At 43.3% G+C, this 26,925-nt stretch overlaps 1 protein-coding gene across 5 annotated transcripts in view; it reads left to right on the top strand.

Moving 5' to 3' along the window:
• RNF144B (ring finger protein 144B) overlaps positions 1-18,646 on the top strand; it is an 86,393-nt gene extending 67,747 nt beyond the window's left edge. For all 5 annotated transcript variants that reach the window (XM_042869555.1, XM_042869557.1, XM_042869558.1 and 2 more), the window contains exons 4-8: positions 1,094-1,154; positions 8,621-8,822; positions 9,234-9,378; positions 11,344-11,433; positions 11,620-18,646. In XM_042869555.1, the coding sequence (XP_042725489.1) occupies positions 1,094-1,154; positions 8,621-8,822; positions 9,234-9,378; positions 11,344-11,433; positions 11,620-11,760 (639 nt within the window). In that variant the 3' untranslated portion in view covers positions 11,761-18,646. The remainder of the gene's footprint in view (positions 1-1,093; positions 1,155-8,620; positions 8,823-9,233; positions 9,379-11,343; positions 11,434-11,619) is intronic.
• The last annotated feature ends 8,279 nt before the right edge of the window (positions 18,647-26,925 follow it).

Raw genomic sequence — 26,925 nt, 5'->3', positions numbered from 1 at the left:
TGCTTATAGCACTGCCCAAGTTACAAGGAACAGTCTGCCCCTGTGTAAACAGAACTCCGTTCCAGTGCTTTCCTTCTCCTTCCTTTGCTCTGTTTCTTGCATAGTAATAGCACCTCTCGTTATTGTACCATACTGGGCAGTCTTTTGGGACACTCGGAGAGGGTGCAACTGGAGACTTTAGTGATAGTGAGCCTTCCAAGTTTTCCTTTTTACCCTGGATGTTCTTATTTCAGGTGGGAGCTGCCATTTCTCATGAGAACTGTCAGTATTCTGATGCTCTGACAAGAGAATTTTATCTGTTGCTTACATAGAGAAACAAGAAAACTTATTTCAACTCCTGCCATTCCAATAAGTCTCACATCAAGATCTTTTCAGAAGAGTCCTAGCCTCTCATTTTCTTCATAGGTTTTTACTGTAACTTTAACTTAGCTTTAAAAAAAGATTGTAAAACCTGTCAATGTAGCAATGAATAATTGATTAATTTCTTAGTCTGGAAGAGGAGACCTCTGGATGCGCTCACATTCTTTCCGCACTTTGCCACCTGCTGTGTGGGCAGTTTGCTTCTGCTCAAGCTCCTTACCTGTTGAATGCAGTGTTCGAGGCAAGGCAGGGGAAGGGGTGTTTGGATGGACTCCTGAGTAGGGCTGAGACTGTTTCTGAGTCTGGTGTGACCCCTGCCATAAAGACTGGGAGACATGCATGAGCAGCCATTCGTTTGGCCTGTGTTCTTGTCCATGAACAACGGTTTTCAATTTCCAAGGCTGGGTAATTGTCACCTTCATATACATTAAACAAACACGAAATAAAACTTTATAGTAAATATAGAATCCATCCACAAAGAAGGCTTTCCTGTGCATGATCAGAAGGACGTGGGTGAACTACTGGGCTATGGGGCTGAAGTAGGAGAGATCAATTACTCCTTTACGCTTTGGAGAAGGAAGTCTAGGTATGGATGTGTGTGGTGGTAAAAGGCAAGAAGGAAAAGAAGGTGAATTTGAGAGCTGGCTCAGGAGAGCAGAAAAGTAGAACAGGGTGTTTATTTTTCTCAAGTCTCTAATTGTTTCTAATGCTTTTTCTTTGTTTCTCATTGCAGATTGCCTATTTGGTACCAGTTGACCAGTTTCAGCTATTCAAGAGGCTGAAATTTGAACGTGGTATGAAACTTTTCAGTTTCTGTTACCTCGATTTTTAAAATGTCAGTGGAAGCAGTAATATAACAAACTCTAAAGCACTCTGCCTTAAGACAAAGTCCACTGGGTAAATTAAGGAAGAGGTGGAGAAAATATCATTATTTTGAAATTGTTTAACTGCAATCATGAAGTCCACAGGCCAATTTGAAATGATTTTGGTAAAACAAAATCAACAGTGGCACTTTACTGAAATATCATCCTTTTACTCAAACTTGTGGGCAGCACTCAGAGATTGTGTGCCCGAAACACTGTCACCCTTCCTGCAATGTGTTCAGCCTGGGTCCTTGAGGCAGTGGTTGTACAGGGAGAAAAGTGATAGCAGAGTGAGACAAGGTGCCAGAGACCGATGCTCTGCTGCAGGGCACACATGATCCTTTACTAGGGGATCTTCCAGTTTGGGGATCTTCAAAACTGTGAGAGATGGACCCTGTTGTCTGATAGGAACTTCTGCAAACACCCCTAGAAAAGAATTTTTTCTCAGGAGAAGCCTTGTGAGTGTTCCTCTAGTATTTTTAAATTTTTCCTGGTGGATCATTGGTCCCCTCATTACTGAGTAACGGCATATTAATAACACAGTTTGTAATTGAAGGTCAGAGGAATGCCAGCAGTCAGCATTGTGATTCAGGAGGCAGGTCCAAGCCAAGGCTGAAAAAGATGCTTGCCAGTCAGAAAGATGAAGTCCCACAATGATTTTAAAGACTGACTCCAACTGGAAAGCCCCAGTTGGAAGTTGCAGTATTTTTGTAAGTTCTCATGCCATGGTAACTTGCAGAGTAGTGTATTTGGGACTGTCTGCCCTGACTCTGCTTGTCTTTCCTCTAAAGACTGTATTTTTATCATCCTATAGATGCATGCTTAGATGCAGATTAATTGGGAATATCTTTGAAATTGCAGAGTTTTCCATTAATGTACAGTAATGCACTTTAAAAGATGGTCAAATAGAAGAATGTGTGGGTTTTTACTGAATCTCATCTTGCCTGAAGTTCAGTGAGATGACCATGAAGCACAAAACCAGCAAAACGAGTACACCCAAATGTACCCCGGAGTTCATGGGCAGATGCAGATTGTAGCTGTGGTTTGCACGTATATTGAATACTTTTGAAAAAATCCCAAGAGCAGCTTTCATTTTTTAGTTCTATCTCAAATTCTACCTTCTTCTCTTTTACTCTTAATTCGTTAGGAAGTTCCACCTGTTCATAAGCAAAACACTCACTTGCCTACAAACCTGAACAGAAAAATTCAGAGCTTGTTATATCATCGTATTAAAGAAAGAGAGGCATTCTTGAAATGCATTTATCTGTTTTATATAAAATCTTTTGTGTTAAGAGACTGAAGACTGTGAAACTAAGGATTTCCTGGTATCTCTTCCTCTACAACCAGACAAAGCTGAACTCATGATCTTTTGTCCAATTCCCTGTTACATCTTATTTTTGTTTCTTTTTTTTTCATTGCCTCCCACTCATAGAAACCTGAAACTTGCCTATTTTTTAAATCCTCCTTCCCTTTTCTTTCTTGCCTAAGTCTTACAAATCTCCTCTACACCTCTACTTCCTCTCTTCATGATGTTTCTAAGATCTGTCCTTTCTCCTCTGTGATGAGTAAAACTCATCAGCAGGTTTAAAGTGAGCCTTTTGGCCTTGTGTGTTCTTAGCAATGAAGCCAGCTTACTGATAACTTAAACTGTAACCTGGCCACCAGCATTAATGCCACCCCAGCAAGGTCCTTTTGTACATCCCAGGTTTAGCACTGCCCCTAGGACTGGCCTTTCTTGAGTCATCAGTTGAGCCTGGCTGATTTGCTTCTGCTTGCCTGGAGCTGTCTTCTCAGACTTGACCCCAGCTCAGTAATGCTGGCCTGATTATCTTTTTCTGAATCTTGCAATAAGCATTGCTGATGGCACTGCTGGCACTGATTTCTGACTCTGGGACTCCTGACAGATGAGATCTGATCTGTGGCTTGTGTTTTCATCAGCATTTGTACAACCTAGCCATTCTCAAATCTCATGATATGCAAAAGCTGGGTCGCTGCTGTCTAGCCCTAATCTCTCTCATGGTCTCCTAACAGCCACAACCACTAGGTACCTTTGTGAGCCATTCTGACACCAGGCCTAAGGCAAACTCAGTGTGGCTCCTTGAACTGACAGCAAATGTAGTCCCTTGGTATTTGTGTTCAGCCATAGGCTTTCATGAACTTCAGTCATTATGCAACCAGATGGCCAGAGCTGATGTCAGCCAGAAGCCAAGCCAAGTATATCTTCAGAGGTCCATTAAATCATTGGAATTGCTTAATGACATAGAACGTTTCAAAGAGCTGCAAGATGGTGTATTAGTAGCATTGCTCTAATCAGCCTTTTAGGGTTTCTTAAATAAAGAGAAAATTTACTTGTGAAATATTTTGAGCTCTGTTTTCTTCATGGTTTTCAGTTTTTCTTCAGACATGGCACTGGAAACAGCTAGTTTGAGTTAGCTAGGGATTTTTTTTTCTCTCTTTTTTTTCTTCTGTCTTTCTGAGAAGTCAGCGTGGTAAGGGAAAGAAATCTAAAGCAAATATGTTCTCCAGATGCTGCTCTTTAAAGTACAGTAGGCCAAATTCTGATTCTTAGAATAGACAGGTACTACACTGTCCTGCATTAATTTTGTTCTGATCAACAAAACCCTGTATTCAAACCCTTCAAGTTCCTGTATATAGTCTCTTCTACTCTCAACTTCTGCTCTCAGCTTCTCTTGCGATAAGGGCTTTCTGTGCTCCATCTTGCTTCAGCACCCCGTTTGCTTTCTTAGAAGTGTTCGAAATGACCAAATTCTTGGTGAAGTCAGGAGAGGGGGCAGTAAAACTGCTACCTTGGACTTCTGAAGGGCGCACTTCGAAATATGCAGGACGCTGGTAGGGAGGGTTCCTTGGGATTCAGTCATGAAGAGTAAAGGGCTCCAGGAAGGCTGCTCTCTCCTCAAGAAGGAAGTCTTAGAGGTGCAGGAGAAGGCTGTTCCCCTGTGCCATAAGATGAGCTGGTGGGGGAGAAGATCAGCGTGGATGAACAGAGAAATTTTTCTGAGGCTCCAGGAGAAAAAAAGAGTCTACCTCCTGTGGAAAAAGGGATGGGCAGAGTACAAAGAAGTTGTTAGGATATGCAGGGAGAAAATTAGAAGGGAAAAACCCAGCTTGAATTCAACATGTCCACTGCAGTAAAAGAGAACAGAGCTCTGTGGCCAACAAAAGAAACTTAGCAGTGCTTAACCATGTAGAAAAGATGAGAATGCCACTATGAAACATCTCCAAACTCTCCTGTTTATTTCTTCATACCCCTCCTGCCTATTGCCTCTGGAAACCCCAACGTTGTTCCACGAAGAAAGGCCTTTCCTTCATAAACAATCTGCTCTCTGAACATGATTCTCAGTTCCAAACATTTGACACATTCACAGACTGGACATAAAAATAACCCAGGGCTGAACATGAGCCTTATGGTGGAAAGTTCAGAAATTTCAGTCCTTTCAGTTTGTCATGGAGAGTGGGTTCTGTGGTTCAGGGTAGGCTCTTAAATATGAAAAAAGAGCAAAGTTCTGGGGAACGAGGATTGTTTTAAAGGGAAGTTGTGATGGCTGGGATGCTGATGTGAGCTACATCTTGATGGAGCTTCCAATGACTAAGCCACATTTAGGCATTGTTAGCAACTATCAGCAAGGGAGCTGAATCTTCTGTAAGACTGAGTTTCTTGGAGGAGATGAGCTAGCTTCTTAGGAGAACTTCAGTCCAGTTCCTGGGTGAGAGCCTGCAGACCCTGCTTTAGCAGGAGGTTGGACGTGATGATCCCTAGAGGTCCCTTCCAACCCCTATGATTCTGTGATTCTGAGATGAATTTTGATGACCTGAAGAACTTATACATCCCAAAGCTGTTTTACTCGCCTCCTATATTTGCTACCTATTTTAATGTATCTTTCCTCTCTATTACCTTATCTATAGTAGACAGATAATATTGGGTTAAAAGTTTGTGGGAAATAATTGGTATACAATCTTATACCTATATGCTCTTTCTTCATCTGATAATGAATGTACTCAAAGCATCCAGTCTTCTTGTTCTGTGTTCTTAGAACACAGATGTTTTCAGATTTAAATCAGCTTTCTTACATATCTTTAACTCACATGCTGGCAGTCATGACCTAGCCACAGGGCTTCTATGTAATTTATCTTAATAGAAGAAATCAGGAATTACTGCATGTATGTTTATGATGGAGTTGATGTGGCCATCAGAAATAACAAAATAGAAGAATAGGATGTGGTTAAAACATATGCCTCATATTTCTATGACAGTTGCCCAATAGTGAAAGATGATGTGAAACTCCACTTTATGCCTACTGGAAAAACAGTCCATCAAAAGGGAAATATTCCTAATATTCTGTGGAAGGCATGGGCTCATCTTTTCAGTAGGCACCTCTCGGAAGCCAGATATTCTCTCTTCTTCAGGATGCTACAATTCCCATCTTTGCCTCCCGCATCTTGCTTGCTTGTATGTTTTGTGAAAACTGTCCAGATCTCTGCCTGTCACAGGCACTGTTTGGGAAAGCGTTCTTCCTGAAAGTGGGCTGAGTGTGGCTGAAATGGCTGTGGGGAGACAAGGAAAAGGCTTAAGAGAGAAACAGCCCTAACCAAAAGATTGAACATCTCATCAGAGCAAAATAATAAATTCTTTCCTTGTTTTGACTGCTCCTTTGTGTTTATTTATTTATTTTTCTGGTTTCACTTGTGCTCCATGGTAAAGCAAACAGCATGAGACAGCATGGATTGCAAAATACCATCTGTAGGTTCTTTGTGAAAATGGAGGAAGTGGGAGAGGAGGGAATTTCATTTCAGGCATCACATCTTGCTGCCACCAATCTGTAAAAATCAGTAAGATTTACAACCCTTCTTGCATTGAATGTCAAAACCAGACATCCTGTCTTTCATCCAAAAACAGGATAGGTGAATTTGTGTTTCCAAAATTGAGCATACTGCAGGCACTGGAGTTTTTCTTCCTTTAACTGCTGTTTATCATCAGAAATACTGTGTGAAGACTGAAATGCAACAGTCAGTAGTAGGGCATGGTCCTACCCAGTTCAGAGCATCATCTCTGAAAGAAGCTTGGATGGCTTGCCCATCACTGTGTCTCTTTTCTCCCCGCAAATGAAAGTGCAAGCTGTTTTTGGCAAAATATTTGTTTGCTTTTGAGAGTAGAGGAAGCATGTGTAAGAGAATAAGGAGAAAGAAGAGAACTCAATTCATGAGTGGCTTACAAATAAGGTAGTACGGGTGTTTTTGCTGGCACATTCTAAATTATAGGTTAAAGCCTTTGCCGTGGATATGTGAAGTCTCCACATCTGTCAGAGGACAGACTAAAATATTACCTTTAGTTGGAGTAAGTACTTGTGTGCCCTTCAGGCAGCAGATCAGCTGGTTATCCTTACTAGGTTCCTCACTGTAAGTGTCATGCAGAACTGGACAGGAAGGGTGGAAGATAAATGAGCACAGCAAAGCTGTGTTATACCACAGGGACTCATCGTGCCAACTTTAAATCTGGGAGACTGAGTGCTAGTCTTTGTTGGAACAGGTTCAAAATTTTGTCTCTCTCATGTCATGTTGAAGTTCTACTTTTGGAATAACCTGAATTAGGTCTTCCTGCAGAGTCCTTTTGGAAATATTCTATGTTCTGCACAAAAGAGTGAGGTAGGTTTTAAGATAGAAACAGTCAATGACTGCTTTGCTGTATTCACCTCATCTCCCAGGTATTCTCCTTGCCACTGCTATGCATACAGGTTGGAAAAGCATCCATGGAAATGAAAATCCAAACATGGGACTGTCTGATATCCTCAAAAAAGAATGAAGCTCAGCTTGCCTTGAGCAGAGGAGCTCTCTCCTATGTGTTTGCTCTCAACTATTAGAACTATTAGTGTTCCATCTGCTTTGTGGCTTTGCTAGTATGATTGTTGAGAACTTACTCTCCATTTGTCAAAAATCACCCCAAATATTTGAATAGTTTTACAGACGGTAGTTTTGTCTGTTTCTTTTGTTTCCGAGCTACTAATGGATTAATTTGAAGTTGATTTGTTTCAGTTAGGGAGAGATATAGCCTGTTAGAGGGTTTTTTTTTTCTTCCTAGCTTTAAAGAAGCAGAACACAGATGTTTGACATAGTAGAAGATAACTCAGTTTCAGTGGATTATGAAGGCTGTGGGATGTCCTTCTCCCAAGTGTTTATGCATATGTATCTACTTTTATCTATCTACTGATAATGTTTTATCTATATACTGATTGTGTATCTACTGTTCTCCTTATTTGAACACATTTGTAGTTGTACAGTTTCTACTTTGTGGATATCTGGATCTGAATTGATATAGTTGTTTATCATGCCAACTGGAGCTTGTCCTAGATATCCATCCAGCAGCCCCTTTCAGCGTGAGTTGCCAGCAATGTCCTGCAGAGGAGCAGTGCAGAAAGGGGTGTGCATGGAAGGAAATGACTTCAACTGTTTCAGCAAAATTTGCCAAAGAACATATTTCAGAGGTCCTTGTGTAGCCTATTGTTACAAGTGGGACAATATTTTATCAGCTGAAAGTACAGAATAATTCTGTAATGGCTATTGACATCTCACAGTCAGGTATTTCTATGCATTGCTGTTTTCAAGGCTGGTATCAGAGAACTTCCAGGGCAAGAGGAGATGCAGATAGCTCCTTACAGCATGACAGCCCTTTTCTAGGGAGGCTCTGTGGGTTGGGAGCATTTGGCTTCACTGCAGGGACTTGAGCAGTGTAAAGCAGTACATAGTAGACAACCCAGCAGTGAATGTGATTTGTCTGGGTTTCTCTTGTAAGCCCACATTCTTTTAGTAAAGATTGGAAAGTAAGAGAAATAATTGACGTTTATTATTCACTGCCATGTGCCACTGTATGTAACTCATGATTTCCACCCACTGTCTTACCTTGACTATTGCAATTTGAGACCTGATCAATAATGCTCATATTAATCAGTTTGTAGATGGTGGGGGGAAGTAAGTCACAGGAAGAGACCTGGCATTAATTTAATGACAGTCCTTCTGCTACTAACATGAGAGATATGGCATGGCTTGCACATGCGAAAGATGTAATGTCCTAGCATTACAAAAGACACGTGCATTTTCTTCATAGCAACAGTTACCTTCATCGTTTTTGTCTCCCTATAAAAGCAACGAAAAGTCCTGTGTAGTCTATTGCCATTATTGTGATGCATCCAATGCAGCAGCTGTTGAAGAATTCGGTTCTACACTTGCATGAGGAAGAGAAGTAGCCTCAAACCTCCACAGACACAGATTCAGAAGGTTTCAGTTTCCGTGTGCACGTTCAGAACAGGGTCTTGCATACCTCAACATGCCACCAGAATGAGAACAGGGCCGTATAAGTAGTTTTATGTCTGTTTCTTTTGTTTCAGAAGTCCATTTGGACCCTCAGAGAACATGGTGTCCTGCAGCAGACTGCCAAACGGTGTGCTGCATTGGACCAAATGAGTCGGGAGCGCCGGTGCCGGTGGAGTGCCCAGCCTGCCACATGATGTTCTGCTCCTCTTGTAAAGAGGCATGGCACCCACAGCGCCCGTGCCCAGAAAACCAAGCTCTGGTAACAACAGAGCAGGGGTAAGAGTAAAACCCACAATGGCTGTGCTAGTTCTTCTTGGCATAGGGTGCTTGTTCTGTGTCCAACTTCAATTTCATGGAACTGTTTTCTTATTGGCATCACTGATACTGTCCATCTCTGCTGGCATTTCCTAAATAGAATTCCAGTCTAATTTCTATTTTAAATTATGCATGTTGGTTTTATATAGCATTAAAGACCAAGAGAATGGAGTTTCACTTTCATATGATGTAAAATCCTACATCTAGTAGTGGATATACTTCAGTGTATTCTATTGAATATAATAAGCTTCACACATTGTGTTAAGACAATAACATTAGATGCTCCAGAAAATAAGTAGAATCTACATTAGGAGCTGAGTATCAGCAGTAACTATATTTAAATTTCACTTTAATGTTTCCTTTCTCTTCTAGATCACTTATTGGAACTGAGACAGAAGCACCAATTAAGCAGTGCCCAGTTTGTCGGATCTATATTGAGAGAAATGAGGGCTGTGCTCAGATGATGTGCAAGAACTGCAAGCACACGTTTTGCTGGTATTGCCTACAGAACTTGGATGTAAGTGCCATGGAGAAAAAAAAATCTAGATGAAGGCTTAGTGGGGGCTGAGGTTAGTCTGAAGCTCCACCCAAAGTTCTTCACCAACCTAGGAAGTCTAGTTCTAGGAATCATAGAATCACAGAATCACCAAGGTTGGAAAAGACCTAAAAGATCACCCAGTCCAACTGTTCACCTATTCCCAATAGCTCCCACTAAACCATGTCCCTCAACACAACATCCAGTCTTTCCTTGAACACCCCCAGGCTCGGTGACTCCACCACCTCCCTGGGCATCCATTCCAGTGCCTGACCACCCTTTCTGAAAAGTAATACTTCCTCATGTCCAGCCTGAATCTCCCCTGAATAACTTGACTTATTTCAGATGCTAATTTAATTCCTTTTTCTCATCCAGTGCTTTTATTTATTTCAACATTCTTTTTTTCGTAAGGGATTATAGCCATATCCAGAGGTCCTATGGCAGTTCTTTGAGGGAAATGAGATGTACTGGTTACTTTCTGAAAGCTGATTACTGCATTACCTTTCTCCAATATCTCCTTTCAGTGCAGTAGCTACGAATGGTTTGGTTGAGAGTAAGAGAGATGGTAAGATCTACCTTCTCCAACCACGTGGATCACAGCCTGTCCAAAAAGGGCATGGTACTGGGAAAAAAACATTTTCATGGGAAGATTTGTTAAGAGCTCATATAAACTAGGTCTTCTTTACAAGCCCATTTCTAGTGCTGTGTTCATTGAAGAGAATGATAGATCAGTTGATATGACAATAAAGCTGTGGGATTATGGATGTGGATTATGAAGTGCAAGTAGCTAGTTGTTTCTCCAATGATACCAGCTAGTCTCAGCTTTTGTGGACTTCAGTCTTTCTAACAGGATTAAGAATACAAAAAGTAATGAACTCTGGTACGTGAGTTTCTCTTTCTTGCACAGTCACTAGTAACAAATGTGGGAGTGTGAAAATAACATTTCTAGCACTTGACATAAAATACTGAAAGATGCACAGCTTTTTTTCTTCTTTCTTGTACTCCACAGCCAGCAAACAATGAGACTTCCTCATTCTTCAATCTTTGTTTTCTCAGAAAGCATGTTTAACTTAACATCATGCCCTATTTTTGGATGTGGGAGAGCAATTTTTCAACATCTGTCTCTGGCTTGCCTCAGAGCACAGACAGTACACAGTGATTGCTTAACACCATGCTGAGCTGGAAGACCATCAGATTCACAGTTTTGGTAGACACATCCTCACTAAGTTTCAGCCTGTTCTGGAGGAAAAAAAAACCACAACCAAACTGTATCTATGTGGTTCAAATACAGTTTTTCTAAATGAGCAAGGTTACAGGAACGCCAGGTTTAGATGTAGCTAACAGCTGCAGAGCTGAAGAATAAAGCTGAAGAGCGAAAGAGGAGGCAGCATCATGTTACAATGCAGCTGGCAAGGGGAGAGTAATGTGGAGCATTCGTCACGTTCTGAATTAAAAATGGTTAATTCAGTATTGCTGGGAAAAGAAAAAAGAAAAAAGTCATTTCCTTTTTTTTCTTCTTATAATTATTTTCTTGTTAAGTCTATGAAGAAAATGCAGGCATAGCAGGACAGAAGGTAGAAGTACCTCAGAAGATAATACCTGAGATTGCAAACTTCCTGAAATATCTTCTCCAGAAGCCCCGTTAGCATCACCAAATAACAGACTAGGTACCTGTGCAGTAAGTGCAGTGCATATACTTAACATTTTTAAAAAGCATGTGAGGGAAGGAGCTATAAAGTAGGGGAAGGAGCTATAAAGTAGCTTGGGTCCGAAATGTACTGCACTGATTGGGACTGCAAGAAGTTTCTCTGGATGAATATTTGGAAGACAGATGAGTTTGCCTGTCAGCATCTGGTGGTTTTATGGCAGTGTCAGGAAAGTTGTGTTTCCAGTCCAGTTCCCAGACTGTAACCTCCTCTTACAGCTTCTTCTTTTTATTTTTTTTAGAATGACATCTTCTTAAGGCATTACGACAAAGGCCCTTGCAGAAACAAGCTCGGCCACTCGCGTGCTTCGGTGATGTGGAACAGGACGCAGGTGTGTTCCTAGTCAGCTAAGCAGAACAATCATGCATGTGTGAAGCAAAGACATTTTACCCTTCAGCAGAGAACCAAGATTGTTTTTCATGCTTTCATTTTTTAGCTTAATCCATGCTTATGCGTGCACATGCATTTTATTTTTCACGTTAGCTAAATATGTATTTTTCCCCACTGTGTCTTGCAGGTTGTAGGGATCCTCGTTGGACTAGGTATCATAGCACTGGTGACCTCTCCCTTGCTGCTTGTGGCATCTCCATGCATCATCTGCTGCATTTGCAAATCTTGCCGAAGCAAAAAGAAAAAGCACAGCCTACCTACAACCTAAAAGTCTGTGTCTGTTTGAGCCTGTATCTGTACAGTATACATTTGTGAGAAAGCACAACGGTTGGATTTTGGTGCCATGCCTATCAAATAATGCTCCCCTTTTTTCCTTTTTTTTTGGCCAATTTTTGGGATAAGTGCCTATTCTCTACAGGCTACTCTATCGGTAACAAGTGACAGGGTGGAAGAAGTCTAGATAATTGTAGAGTACATACGGTATATGGTTTTGCTTTCTGACAGAAAAACATAACGCCATTCAGTAGCTCATACTCTCAAGTGTGAGCCACCTCTTGAGGCTGCTAGAACTTTACCATCTTCTGTCAGCCACACATGAATCAACTCTGCAGTATTCATCTGCTTTTGCAGGCCCAGTTGTTACTGTCATGCTTTCTGTTGGTTCTTGGTGAAAGTCTCTGAAATTTTTGAGTGCGCTTTAAAAGGGGAAGAGAGGAGGCTCGATGTTTTTCTGTCTGCCAGCTCATCCCATTAGAGGTAACAAACTGTTAAAAAATGTATTTGACAGTTTTCTGTCAACTGGCAACCATGGCATTTCTTTCAGCATTGAAATCAATGGGTTTTATATTACTGATTCCAATGACAATTAAAAGCCAACAAAACTATTTCGAAGACAGAGCTGCCTTTTAAGAGACTGGACTAGCTTGAGAAAGCTGTATTTTTTTCTGATCAGACATGCTGTATCTAATTAGAAATATAAGGAGTTTGTATATTTCCCTGCTATTGGGCATACCTTTTGTCAGTAGCATGGGAGTAATTCCACCTTGAATCTAATAATTTAGGAAAGGCAGTGATACAGCTCCTATTCTTTCAGTACTGCGGTCTTGGTTGTGTGCGTATCCAGTGACCTCATGTCCGTGGATGTACCAAGTGCATAATGCACAATTTATTTTCTAGGTAGTCAGTATATTTTTTCAACAGTTTACCTGGAATAGCAGCAAGAACCCTGTAATGTTACTCAGAACAGGATAAGGAAAACCCTTTCTTGGACCTTCTGGACCTGCTGATGTAAATACTTGAGAAATGCTGTGCAACCATCAGTCCACAGGTGGATATTTCTTCTGTCCTGCCCAAGGTTAACAAACTGTTATATATATATATCATTTTTTAGTTATTCTGGATCTGTCATTTAATACAGCCTTCATTTTCATTTGGTGCCTCACCATCAAACTGATTCAGACCCTACTATCAGTTACACCTATATAAATTCACTGAAAGCTCCCTGAAGAGCTGAAGTTACTTCGGGCTCACTCAGGAGTAGCTGAGATCAGACTCTGCTCCCCCGAGTTTATTTCCTTAATGGCTGGTGCTCCTCATAACCCTGGCCAGCAGAGGCTTTTGTTCTGGGCTCCCAGTGCATTTTATATCTGTGGGAACTGATACGAGTTTGCACTATGTGAGCAGTTGTAATTCCATACCCCTTGTGATAAGGGCTGCAATATTTAAATGAGATGCTTGGCCTGAGCATTGTCTCAGGCTCTTCCTCCTCTTGTCTACCCTCCTGCATGCACACGGTGCAAGGCACCAGAAGGATGTTGTGAAGAGCATCTCTTCTGTTGCATTTGGCTGAACCTCAGGAACTTTGCCTTCTTGGCAGTCATAAATGTGACCTTTCTTTGTTTAACGTCGCCCTCTGGTTCCTGTAACAGAAGTGGTAGATGTTCTTATTTTAAGAAAGTGCAGTCTGTTGAGCAGACTAGCATGGACAAAGGCCTTAAATGATACTGTCTGTTTTACTTTTACATTGATTTATTTTATAAATGCTGTCTGGTTTTGTTACCAGTGGCGGTGCTCGCCAGTTGGAAAGGCTGTATTTATTCTTCATCCATAGCCTCTAAGGGAAGCAGAAAAATAGTCAGTACATTTTAAATGTAAAGTGCAATGCAGGCAACTACAATTTATAATAAGTGGAGAATGTTTTCTGTATGGTTGTTGTTTTTCTTTTTTAAGAATAGTAATGGTTGTGCTTGGAGGCAGTTATGGCATATTAAAGTATCCAGCCCTTGGCTTTGCACTATTTTTCTATCGATGTTTTTATGGCACTACTGTCATCTTCAGCTTATTTACAAACTTGCAGTTAAAAGTCTTACTGTAAGAAAGCATCAAGAACAAAGGTATAAGAGCTGTACAGTGACCAAACAGCTATACAGCTGTACACTGACCATAACCAGCATTGTGAGGTACTGGGAGTCTTTGTGTGTTGAACTTAGTTGTTTTTTCATGTTTTGTGATCCTATTTCTGCTAGCCAGTTTCTTTCTTTGCCTGCTTCCTCTTTCCCTTGCAGATGCTCAATGAAATGAATGTTTCTCCTGATTTTTCATTAATACTGCCATGTTAATGAAATTACCAAGTTCTTCCCTCTGTTAAAGGAATGCAACTGAAGGCAGTATCTTAATTGGAGTACAGTAGGAGGATTATTTTACTTAAAAGGCTTTGCACAGTGTACTGCATATCCTGACTTTTCATTGCATAGGGATTCCTGAGTATGCTTTAAGTAAACTGTGACCTTGCTAGTTCATAAGGCTCAACTAACTCAGCTGTGCAGAAGTTCTGGGAGCAGTAGGGCCCTACCCCTTGTTTTCCAGTGGACAAATATTTTGCACCAACTCATCACACTTAAAGGCTTCCAAAGAACTATATGAGCAAGAGACTTTTTACAGTGTTTCGTTCTTTCAAAAACAAAAATTATAAGAGAAACCATAGAATCGTAGAATGGTTTTTGCTGGAGGGGACCTTAAAGATCTTCTAGTTCCAACCCCTCGACCACAGGCAGGGTTATCAGCCACCAACTCAGGATGCCAAGAACCCATCCAACCTGGTCTTGAATGCCTTGAGGGATGAGTTACCCACAGCTTCCCTGGGCAGCCTGTGCCAGTGCCTCACCACCCTCTGAGTAAAGAATTTCATCCTAACATCTAACCTAAATCTCCCCTCTTTTAGTTAAAAGCCATTCCCCCCTGTTTTATCACTGTCAAACCATCTAAAAAAGTTGGTTCCCCTCCTGCTTCTAAGTTCCCTCCGAGTACTGGAAAGCTGCAGTGATGTCTCCCTGGAGCCTTCTCTTCTCCAAGCTAAACCTTTCAACCTTTCTGCCAAAGAAGAGGTTCTCCAGCCCCTCTGATCATCTTCATGGTCCTCCCCTGGGCTTGCTACAGCAGCTCTATGCCTTTCTTGTGCTGGGAGCCTCAGGCTTGAACACAGTACTCCGGATGAGGCCTCAAAAGGGCCAAATAAAGGAAAGATAATCACCTCCCTCTCCCTTCTTCCACCGCTCTTCTGATGCAGCCCAGGATGCAGCCGGCTTTCTGAGCTGCAAGAGCACACTGCTGGCTCATGTCCACCTTTGTGATGTTTCCCCTTTTCCAATCACCAGGGACTTTGCCAGACAGCCACGATTTTTTAAATATATGTGGAGATTGACTTGGCAAGCACATCAGCTAATTCCTTCAGAACCCTGGGATGCACATCATCAGGCCCCATTGATTTGTATACGTTCTGCCTCATGAAATGGTCTCAGACTTGCTCTGCTCTTACACTGGGATTGATTTTGCTCCCTCAATCCCCACTTAGAATTTCCAGGACACAAGTGGTGTGAGGAGCCTTACTGAGGCAAAGAACTCATTAAGTACCTCTCCGTGTCTGAGGTGGCCAAAAATAAAATAAAATAAAGAAATGATCTTCATTTTATAAAATAATTATTGCAAATGTGGCAAATAGTAACTAAAAAATTTGAGTTGAGGAGGAAGAGCTCTAGGTGCTTTTAGCTCTGCTAAATCAATGTGAGTCCACCCTCTTGAGCTCCATGTATGAGATGTGGTGCACATTACTGCCAGCCTTCCCACTCGCTATCCTTACCATCCATCCTTCTTCCTTCTGGCTTGGGGCATGTGTGTGGGTAACACACAGGGAACAGAGCTCAGAGCTGGGTGCTGTGTAGGAGCTGGGATCTATGGCATGTGGCCTGGCCTGGCTCCATCACCTGAAGCAAATGCTTCTCATGCTATAGCATAAGCACTTCTCCACAGTATTTGTTGTATTATTGTAGACCTATGGGAGGTGGTCAGTGTGGACATTCAATAGTAGGTTATTTTTCAGTGGTGCATGAGGTTACTTTACTCTAAGAAGAACATGAGGGCTTACAGTAACTGGTGTTTATACGGTGTTTTTATGATGTTAAGTTCTAGGTACTCTTACCTGTCCAGTAACATAGCATAAAGTATAGGTCCAAAGAAAAGTTTAAAGTATACGTAATTTTTACTTGAATAAACTAAGAGAAACTGGATACTACCTTCATATTTGCTTGGAGATATGCAAGTGGACAGCAATCAACTCCATTTCCACAAACTAACAGCAAAGTAAACTTTCAGCTGCTCTGTTTGTGGTACTGCAGCAGGCGGTTGTGTTGCAGTGCCTGCAGCTTTAACGGTCTGAAATCTGTTTTGCACTGTGTTTTCCTTTTCACAGTCACTTTTTTCTTCCTCAGACCAGATTCCCTTTAAGAGCCTATTTTTCATCCCCAGTCTCAGGCCAAAGATTTTAAAGAGTGAAATTAGTAGATTTCCTCATGTGAAAATAAAAGCCTTCTGATAATTTTCTTGCAAATTTTATTAAGAAATTTGATGCTGAGGCAATGACCAAAGAAAGAAAATTCCAGCTTGGCTTGTTCAGAAAAGCTTCATTTAAACTCGAGAGGTGGTCTTGGAATACGTAAGTAAGGACTGCTTTGTTAGAGCCCTACAGCTTTTAAGCCTCGTGTTTCTAGGAAATATGCTGTGAAGAAAAAATCACAGCTTCGATTATCTACATCAAAAGAGATTCTCCTGTAGGCATTCAACACCCTTCCCCATCCCCTAGAATCCTTCTAGAGTGAACTTGTACAATAAGATAATTGGAAATATACAGCAGAACAGATTAACTGTTCTAGCCATACAGCAGTGGAAAGATATCTTTCTCACATGTAAGACCAGGCCCTAATTTTTGTGGGTTGCAATAAAAACACAAAGATGTACCTTTCCTGGAATAAAAAGAATTGATTCTTCTGCATTCTGCTAGGAACTGCTAAGAAGTGAACTTACTGCTAAGATTATGAAACCCTTCCATCCCTTTTTTTCTTCGTCCTCTTGTTAGTTAAGTAATGTAGCAAGAACATAATGCTTTTGCAGAACAAGAATCCCAAAGGTCTGTTTTGTCACTATGTTCAGTTACACAGATCCAATGCACTTTTGAAAATTCATTATTTATATCATTCATACATAATTTATGTTTTGTAATTATAAAATACAGATTTTGAGGGCTGTGATACGTTTTACTCTATGATACATTTATTTGAGTTGCATTCAGATTGGAAATCTTTCCTCTTCTTCCTGGGGAGAAAGTCATTGTATTCCTGGCAGGGTAAATTCCTATGGTTTGCTGCTGTCCACAGTAAATGTTTTGTGCTATGTTTTACTTGTGCTTTGTTATGTCTTGTTATGATCTCTCAAGTTAGTTCTCTGTATCAAGCAAATACTATGGTTAGGGAAAGTATTTTCCTAGCAGTGCATTTTGGTGACTGCCACAGTTTGGACTATACAAGATGATGATGATTGACAAGATCCACCAGCTTTTTAGAGGACATGACCTCATTCTTTCCCTTTCTCTTACCCCTTCTGCCCAAGGAGGTTTCTCTTTTCCTAGCTGAGAATTAGGGACTTCTCTCATTAGTCTGTGCCTTCTGAATGTCCAGGATGGAGCAACTGCTTCTGGTGGCTACGTGCTGGGAGATCCCAGACAAGTTGAATGTGCAGTGCTTGCAGCGTTAGTGCAGTGAATTTCTTACATTTCAGGAAGGCGCCTGGTGGCTTACAGCTGGCTGGGACATGTGCTGCAGATGTGGTTGGTGGAACAGGGGCTTTGTCCAAGCAGCTTCATGAGCGCCCCCAGCTGTAGGGCGACCAGCTGCAGGACACATGTGTGGTGCTGAGCCACTGCAGCGCTGCAGCTGTGATGCTGGGCCATGTCACCATGCATGCATGTCTCCTGGAGTGCTGTAAGGGCCGCCGTCATCTCTACCTTACCCAGATTCCACAGCAAACCTCTGTTCCTTCAGTCTTCCAGTATCTGCTACTTGCCCGTTTCTATTGCAGAGAAACCTCAGATCAGATGAGTTATTTGGGGCTGGGCTGGTCTACACATTCATTTTGCTGAAGGTCTAGAAGGAAAAGCAAACTGCTATATGCCCTGCTGATACCAGCATCAGGGGCACCGAGTGTCAATTTGTGAGAACTCTTCATCTGCCACAGTGTTGCATATTTTTCAGGAAAAAAAAAAATAATTAAAAGTGTTTTTTTTGTTGTTTTAAGGCGTACTTTGAGGTGTCTGAGCCCAGCACCTGATCCTGAGTGCAACATGGACTGGCATCAGTCACAGACCCTGCTGGGTGGCAGCGCTGGGCTCAGCCCAGCTGTGGTCTCCCAGCTCTTGCTGGCAGGAGCAGGACACAGGGCTTCTATTGCTGTGCTGGGCAGATGGTGTGGAAGGGCATGATTAAATTGCAACAGGAGGAAGCAGTCCCTGAGCAGAGGGCCAGCCCCTGCTGTTCAGTGGGACTTGTCTCCTGCACTGTGCTGCACAGCGCTGAAATCCTCTTCAGCGTTCAGAGGTCGTTTACCTGGTACTTGGTTAAACTTAGGTTTTATTTATCCGGGTTTCTTCCTTTCTTCCAGGTAATACACTTTCTTCACCACTCTTACCCTGGTGAAGGGCAAAAGGGTTTGATCTTTGTAAGATTTGTTAAAATATTTCTGTGTTTATAAGAAAACTGACGTATAAAGAAATAAGTGCTTTTGTAAGATTTTGTTGTATGATTCAGCATTTAAACATTTTACAGATGCAATTTTTTGCACTCTCTCTGCGTACATTCATAAAAGTATATATTTATTTTCTGTCTTTGAGGTTTACTTTGGTGTTTTTTTCTTCTAATGTTACAAAATGCAATATGTGCGACATTAAATAACAGTGAAAACATCACGTTTTGTTGCAATTCTCTATTAAACTGTCTTCCAAAAGAGGAACGTTTGGTTCAAAAAAAACTACAAGAACAATTCAAATGTATCTGGGGTGCTTACTGGAAATGTACAGGATAAAAGGGGCTCCAATAGTTGGAAGTAAAATCTTGACTCTTACATACTTTCTGAAAAATGAATGAAATCAAACTGCATGCAGTACCTCCCCTGGGCTCCTGAACAACCTTTGAGATTTGCACTCACCCATTTACAGAGTGGGACGAGCTCTGGCACAGCTCCCACATGCTGTTGCAGATTTCCCTCTGCAGATGGGACGTGGGACCCCTGTAAACCCGGTCCTGTGCACACCGGTGGGGACCGCATATAGAAGGCTGCAGGAGGCCAAGTCTGCTGTTTTCAAGCCCTTTCTCATCCTTGTCCTCCCCCAGTCCTCGTGGCAGATCTAGGTTTTGTGGTTTGTGTTGCCAAAGGATATAATGAAGCATTACACAGCCCTGTAATCCCAGATAAACACGCTCCTCAGTTTTCTCACACGCACATATCCGACTGTATTTGTAAGGGACAGTCACAGCTATGTTCTTGAGCATCAAATATTTAAGTTGTGTTTACTATTCAGTATTTCTAGCTTAGCTACAATTACTCGGCACCCAGAGTCAGGATTTTCCAGCTGAGTCACACATCCTTGAAAACCCAACCTGCCACATGGGGGGCTTTTCACCTCAGCAGATTATCTGATAGATCTGGAGAGTTTGGGCTTTTAGGACACATTTTTTGAGCATGGGGGTCGAAGGAAACGATGGTGAAAGCTGTTTTCCCCTGTCATTGCCTTTGTAACCATGTCGCCATTGTCACCTACTGCTTAAAGTTTCAGTCACACCCAGGCATTTTTTCCCACCAGTTTGCTCAGAGTAAATTCAGCACCAATATTATTTTTTTTTTAATGCACTCATTTTTATCGACTTATTTTTGCAGGCTCAAGTTTTGTTCTGTCAGTGTGCAACAACGCAATGGCAGCACATCAGTCCATACAGTAACATACCTGACATGTTACAGCAGAGCAAATACTTCCAGCACAGCAGTTTTCCATCAGAGGAGCCTGCTGATGATAGAAGAACCAATATTGTGGTGGGAATGTATAAATTCCATCAAACTCAGGGTGGAAACCAGACGTTGGCAGCCCGCGTGCCTGGTGCCCTGCCAGCTACCAGCTGCCAATGGTGGGCAAGCTGCCTGGCTCCCCACCTGGTGGACAAGTGAGCTGCTGGCTCCTCACCTGCCAGCTTGGGGCAAAAAACATTATCCATGAAAAATTCAGCATTTCTAAACTTTTCTCCTATTGTTAACATTCCAGACTGAATCAGCACGAGCGATTTTCAGCTGAGAAGCAATTGCGGATGCCTCGATGCGGTCACACCTTCTTCCATGCACACGTGTTCTTCAGTAGAAACAGGAACTAATTGCCACATTCAATTCACTGACACTCACCGTTACTCCTTCCAACCCAAATATCTGGACAGCTTTGGAAAGAAAAGAAGGAAGAAAATGTATGTCCCGAAGTTTGGTTTGCTCCCTATTTCAACATGCCATTCTCCCCAGTTCCTTTGCTCGTCATGAAGGCTAGTATTCTTCAACAAACAGAAGTTTATCTCAGGGTTATTTATGAATAAACCCCTGGATTTTAAACTCCTTGTATTTGTTAAGTTCCAAAAGATGTCATCTTCTTAGCTTGTCTGTATGTATATAGCAGCTATCTGCTTGCATGCCCACACTCCCTTCTTCACAGGGATGAGGGCTGACTTCAGCACTACCTTCAGCTTTATTTTTCCCTCTGCTGGGACAAACGTTACCCACATCATCCTTGTAAAACACCTCCTCTGATCTCCCAGTGAGCAAGTTGATGTTTTGCTCTGGTGTGAGCCTACAGTGCACACCCTACAGTAGTTCTGTCATGCTCCTTTGCATGGCTCACGACCTTCATGCGGATGTTTCCCCCTCAGCAGCTGTCAATGACATCCAAGAAAGCCTCCAGGAAGGCCTCCAAGAAGGTCTGCAGGGCTGTGTCCAAGAGATACCTTCAATGGTTGCACCATGAGTTGGCCAAGCTCTGCTCCACGTTGAGTTGTCCACCTCTGAGAGGTGACCCAGAGGTCTCAGGTCCTTTAGAGGTGCCTCTTCCTCCCTTATGCAGAGGACACCCCAAGTGTCTGCTCCTATTCCCCATGTTTCAGCAGTGCTGCAGTCAATTGTGGCCACCGTGTGAAGACACACTGAGCCTCACAGGTGCCTTGCATGCAAGCTCAAGGCAGCAAGTCTGTACTGTGATTTTCAGCAATAATATTCTTTCTTGTCATTCTTTTTCCTAAACTGAGCTTTCGCAGCTTTGCAATTAGAGCAGCTGTGCTTTAAAGTTAAGTGGGAATGATGGAATTGTTGCTGGCTATCAGAGCTTCTGAGGAACAGCCTGGTGTTTACACCTGCCCAAAAATGTGCCTGGCTTTTATCAAAAACCAAGAGCTTTGTCAATGTCGAAATATCAAACTTGGAGAAAGTCTGAAGGATTGGTCAGTTAGCGAATGATTAAATTTTCTGTCTTGGCTAATGAACTGAATCCAAGGCCAGCTGAGTGGCTGTGCCTACAGTGGCCTGTGCTGCTGCCTGTCGCTGGAGATCCTGCTGCAGGCTGTCCTGGAAATGGCAGCAGCTGGTGGGAAGCTGTTCTGGGAGCAGTGGCTTTCACTGTGGCACTGTGCCTGAGCGTCTCGCTGCTTGGCTGGGCCTGCAGGTGGGCTCCTGGAACAAGGCTGTGTGGAGCAACCTGTGATGGTGCCCAGGGGAAGTGCTAAATATGGGGGGAGGTACATCAGGATCTTGGGGCTTGCTCAGCTGAATGTCTTTTGGGAACAGTTTGTTTTTAATGATACCTTTTCCCATTTTGAGAGTGTTTGCCTAGTCTTCCTGGGAGCGTTGCCTTAATAGTTAAGGTAGAAATGCTTCAAGGCACAGTAGGACCCGAGGAGGAAAGGACAGCAGATACGATGTTGTTGTGGTAGCCCACCATCATCCCGTGTCTCCCCAGTGTGTGTTCTGAGGTGCTCAGCTGCCAGGAACTTCTGGTAAGGGCATGGGATAGCTGTGGAAAAATGTGGAAGCATATGGGATCAATAAAAAGTAAGTAAAAGGGAGAGTGTTGTGTGTGCCACTGCAGGAATTTGGGTTTTTTGACTGTGGGGTGGTTTACTGGGCACCTGCCCTGATGGCTGCTGATGAAATCCCCCTGGGTCATAGGGAGAAAAGAATTCTCCAGTCCCTGAGCTGTCTGGGCTCATTGACAGGGCTTTAAGCTAGGTTTGAAGGGGGAAAAGGATGATAGCGAGCCTGCTGACTACAAGGTGTGGGGTAGTATAGCCAAGTCAGAGGGACAGGATGCTAGTGGAGGCCCTCAGCCTGCTGCATCTTACGGGGAATATACTAGGCAGCAAGCTGTCAGGGCTCATCTCCAGGGCTTTAAACTAGATTTGATGGGCAAAGGGGATGTACTGCTGAGGAAGAGAGAAGAGCCAGGGAACTCTCTTGCTTTAGGAAGCAGTGAGGGAAAACCTCAAATTTGTTCCAGACATTTTTGGGAGGGCTCCTCCAAGGAGGCAATGCAACCCAGCTGATGTGCCTCTATACTGATACACACAGCAAAAGAAGTAAGTAGGAGGGGATGGAAACTGTGGTGCAATTGGAAAAGTATGACCTTATTGCTATCACAGAAATGCACTGGGATGACTCACATAACTGGAATACCATTACTGAGGGCTATGAGCTCTTTAGAAGGGATAAGCAAGGTAGGAGGGGTTGAGGTGTTGCCCTCTTATGTGAAGAAGTGGATAGACTGTGAAGAGCTCTCTGAGAAACAGTCATGAACAGGTTGAGAGCTTGTGGTTTAAAATTAGGGGCCAGACCAATACAGCACACCTGGTGGTCAGCGTCTATCACAGGTCATCTGATAAAGGGAAGCCTGTTAAGGCTTTCTTGCTATAGCTGCAAGAGGCATCATGTTTGCAGGCTGTCATCCTGGTGGGGGGCAATTTCAACCACGTGGACATCTGCTGGGAAAACAGCATGGTGACGTGCAAGCAATCCAGGGGACTCCTGGAGTCCATTGACGATAACTTTCTAGTTCAGTTACAGGATAGACCCACAAGAAATGAAGTGTTGCTGGACCTGGTGCTCACCAACATGGAAGAGACCATAGAAGAGGTTAAGATCAGAGGCAGCCTGGGCTGGAGCAGCCACACTCTGGTCATGTTCATGATCTAAAGGAATGTGGGCCTAGCAAAGACTGGAATCAGGACCCTAAAATTCAGGAGAGCAAACTTCAGGCTGTCTGAAGTATTGTTGGATGAGATCCCCTGGGAAACCGTCCCTAGGGACAGAGGGGAGAGGAGATTTCCATCCCTCAGAATAAGAAAGGAGGCAGAGAAAGCAGGAAACCAGCATGACTGAGCAAGAACCTGCTGTTCAGGCTGAGGGGAAAAAAGGAAAGGCATAAGCAGTGGAAGGGGGGGTGGGTGGCCTCGGAAGAATATAGGGATGCTGTCCAGATGTACAGGAATGGGATCAAGAAAGCCAAGGTGCAGATGGAATTGAACTTGGCAAGGGATGTGAAAAACAACAAAAAGGATTTTTGTAGATGCACTTGGCAGAAGAGACTGGGAAATGAGGGCATACCTCTGAAAAGAGGGAGCTGGCCTCCTCAGACGTACAGATGGCTGAGGTACTTAATGAGACACTTGCCTCAGTGTTCATGGATAGTTAGACTTCCCACATTTCTTGTGTCCTGGAAATTTTAAGCAGGGGTCAGGGGAGCAAAATCACTCCCAGTGTAAGAGCAGAGCAAGTCCAAGACCACCTCATGAGGCTGACTGTGTACATTGGGACCCAGGATTCTGAAGGAACTGGCTGATGTGATCGCCAAGTATATGTTTAAAAAATCGTGGCTGTCTGGCAAAGTTCCTGATAACCAGAACAGGGGAAACCTCACTTCCATATTCAAGAAGGGGAGAAAGGAAGGCCTGGGGAACTACAGACCGGTGAGCCTCAAGTCTGTGCCTGGGAAGGTCATGGAGTGGATCCTCCTGGAAGTGATGTTAAGGCACATGTGGAATGAGGTGGTGATCTAAGACAGCCATCATAGCTTCAGCAAGGACAGATTGTGCCTGACCAATCTGGTAGCCTTCTATGATAGAGTGACAGCATCAGTGGACAAATGAAGGGCAACTGATGTAAGCTACCTGGACTTGTGCAAGGCCTTTGACATAATACCACACCACATCCTTATCTCTAAATTGGAGAGAGATGGATTTGAAGTCTTGGCTATTAGGTGGATAAAGAATTGGTTGGATTGGTTGGAAGGTAGTACAATATGACAATAGATAATAACACCAGTGTTATTGTCAATGTTTTTATGTCCAGGTGGAGGCCAGTCATGAGTGTTTTCCCCCAGGGGTCCATCTTGGGACCAGTGCTCTTCAACACCTTTATCAGTGACATAGACAGTGGGATCAAGTGTACCCTCAGCAAGTTGGCTGATGACACCAGGCTGAGTGGTGCAGTTGACAACAGAATGGACAGATGCCATCCAGAGGGACCTGGACACATTCAAAAAGTGGGCACAGAAGAACCCAATGAGGTTTAACAGGGCTGAGTGCATAGTGCTGCACTTGGATCAAGGCAAACCCAGATATGAGTACAGACTGGGAGAAGAACTCACTGACAGCAGCTCTGAGGAGAAGGACTTGGGGTTCCTGATGGACAATAAGCTGGACGTGAGCCAGCAGTGTGCTCCTGCAGCCTCGAAGGCCAACTGTGTCCTGGGCTGCATCAAAAAAGGGGAGCAAGAGGGAGAGGGTGATTGTACCCCTCTACTCTGCCCTTGTGAGGCACCGTTAGGAGCACTGTGTTCAAGCCTGGGACCCTCACCACAGAAGGTTGGAGGGGCCACAGAGATAATCAAAGGGCTAAAGCACCTCTCCTCTGCAGAAAGGTTGAGGGAGCTGGGCTTGTTTAGCTTGGAGAAGGCACTGGGAAGACCTTATTGTGGCCGTCCAGTACTTGAAGAGAACTCACAAAGAGGAGGAGGACTGACTTTTTACATGGTTTGGTAGTGATAGGACAAGGGGGAGTGATTTTAAATCATTAAGAGGAGAGAATTGGATTAGATGTTAGGATGACATTCTTTTCTCAGAGGGTGATCACCAACATCATTTATGACAAATTTAAATTACAGAATCATAGAATCACAGATCTGAAGGGGCTGGAAAGGACCTCCAGAAATCATCAAGTCCAGCCCACCTGCAAAGCAGCCCCAATAACAGGCATTACAATTTTGCATTGCTTAGTTAGCCTTTCCACTGGATCATCATTTGACCTTTGCCTCTTGTTTGCAAAGTATGGGAACTGTTAAACTCACTGCAATTTTCATATTTTAGACTGTTCTAAGTTGTTGTGTTTAAATACACCATTCTCCTTGGATTCTACTTATTGCATACAAGATGAAAACAATCTGACAGCCAATCATATCCTGTTTTGCAGGGGTAAAATAGGTGCTTTGGAAATCTGCCTTGCCTTATTTGTTTCATCTCAATTCCTACCTAATCAAACCTTCTCTATGCAACTAAATAGCAGCATTTAAAACCCATTTGGATCATGTAAATATAAGTTGACATGGCAAGCAACTGAGTACTTGTGAGGCACTGGAACAGATTACCCAGAGAAGCTGTGAATGCCCCATCCCTGGAGGTGCTCAGGGTCAGGTTGGATGGGGCCCTGAGCACCTGATCTGGTGGCTGGCAGTTCTGCCCACGGCAAGGGGGTTGGAACGAGATGATCTTTAAGTTCTCCTTCAACATAAGCTATTCTATGGCTCTGTGTGTGTGTGTAAAGAATGGGGTAATTCATCAAGAAATAAGCTTGTGTCAGCTAATTAAAAGCAAGATCCTAATTCTAAATGTCTGGTGGCCCACGATCCTCACAGTCCTTTTCGTCACTCTTCCTAAATGAGGCCTAGGTTTGGGCAGCCTCAGGCCCGGTCTATGGCCGTGCTTCATGTTCACATGCTTCCAAGGGTGACCAGCATGCAGTGGGACAGACCTGTGGGCTGGTAACTGCAGGAGACGAGCTCTGCATGGTGGTGGGCTCTGAGACTGGGCACCACCTCCTCCCTTCAGCAGCTGATGCCACCCAAGGCAGTGTGCTGGTGATGCCCGTCCCTTCCCATGCACTGTATGTCTTCTCTTGGTCGCACGCTGGTGTCTTTTGGGCACCTCTGATGTATGGCCAGGCCCAGCCTTATGGTCTAAAGAGAATGCTGATGGTGGCTTTGCCATCTCCGTGTCCTGAGATCCCACCTCACCTCCTTTGGGAAGGCAACTGTCCAAGGCTCAGGGATTTGTATGGGTGTGTATCTGTGTTTTTCATTAAGCTGATATCACATGGGAAGTGTTGGCGCCGGGGGCGGTCAGAGCTACTTAGCTTTGGCACTGAGGTATTATTATAAAACCCATTATTCACAAACTATCATTATGCAATCACAGATAATGACTGTTATATAAATGATACTGTATTATCTATCTGTTTATTTATGTGCTCATTACGACCTAAAAGCACCTGAGATCATAGAATCTTAGGGGTTGGAAAGAACCTCTGGAGACCATCAAGTCCAGCCCCTCTGCTTAAGCAGGTTCCCTGCAGAAGGTCATACAGGAAAGTGTCCAGACAGGATGACCAGTTTCTTCCCAGAAATGATTACTTTTCAGCATGTGGCAAACTAAAATGCAGAGCAGCCATCCACGGCGTAGAGGAGTGAAGTGATGGTGAGGTGCTGGGCTGTAGGGGGCATTGCTTTGCTTGGGGAAGATGAGGGCTGCCATTTTGTTAAGAAGCTCTGAGGCCAGGGCTCAGTGGTGCTCAGTCAGGGGTCTTCTTGTGCAGGGATCTCAGTGCTGGTGCAAAGACACCCTGATGGCATGTGGAGTGCACAAAAAAAATGTCAGAGATTTGACTTGTACTTCTAATGAGTCTGCTAGTCTGTCTCAAGCCCCATCAGTGTCAGTGCAAGTGGTTCTCCATCACTTTTGCTTCCCAGAAGCGATGAAATCATCTG

Source organism: Lagopus leucura, unplaced genomic scaffold (assembly GCF_019238085.1).
Source record: "Lagopus leucura isolate 7727_CA_CO unplaced genomic scaffold, USGS_WTPT01 Super-Scaffold_100002, whole genome shotgun sequence".
In the NCBI taxonomy this organism is placed as follows: domain Eukaryota; kingdom Metazoa; phylum Chordata; class Aves; order Galliformes; family Phasianidae; genus Lagopus; species Lagopus leucura.
This window is presented reverse-complemented; position numbering and strand designations above follow the sequence as displayed.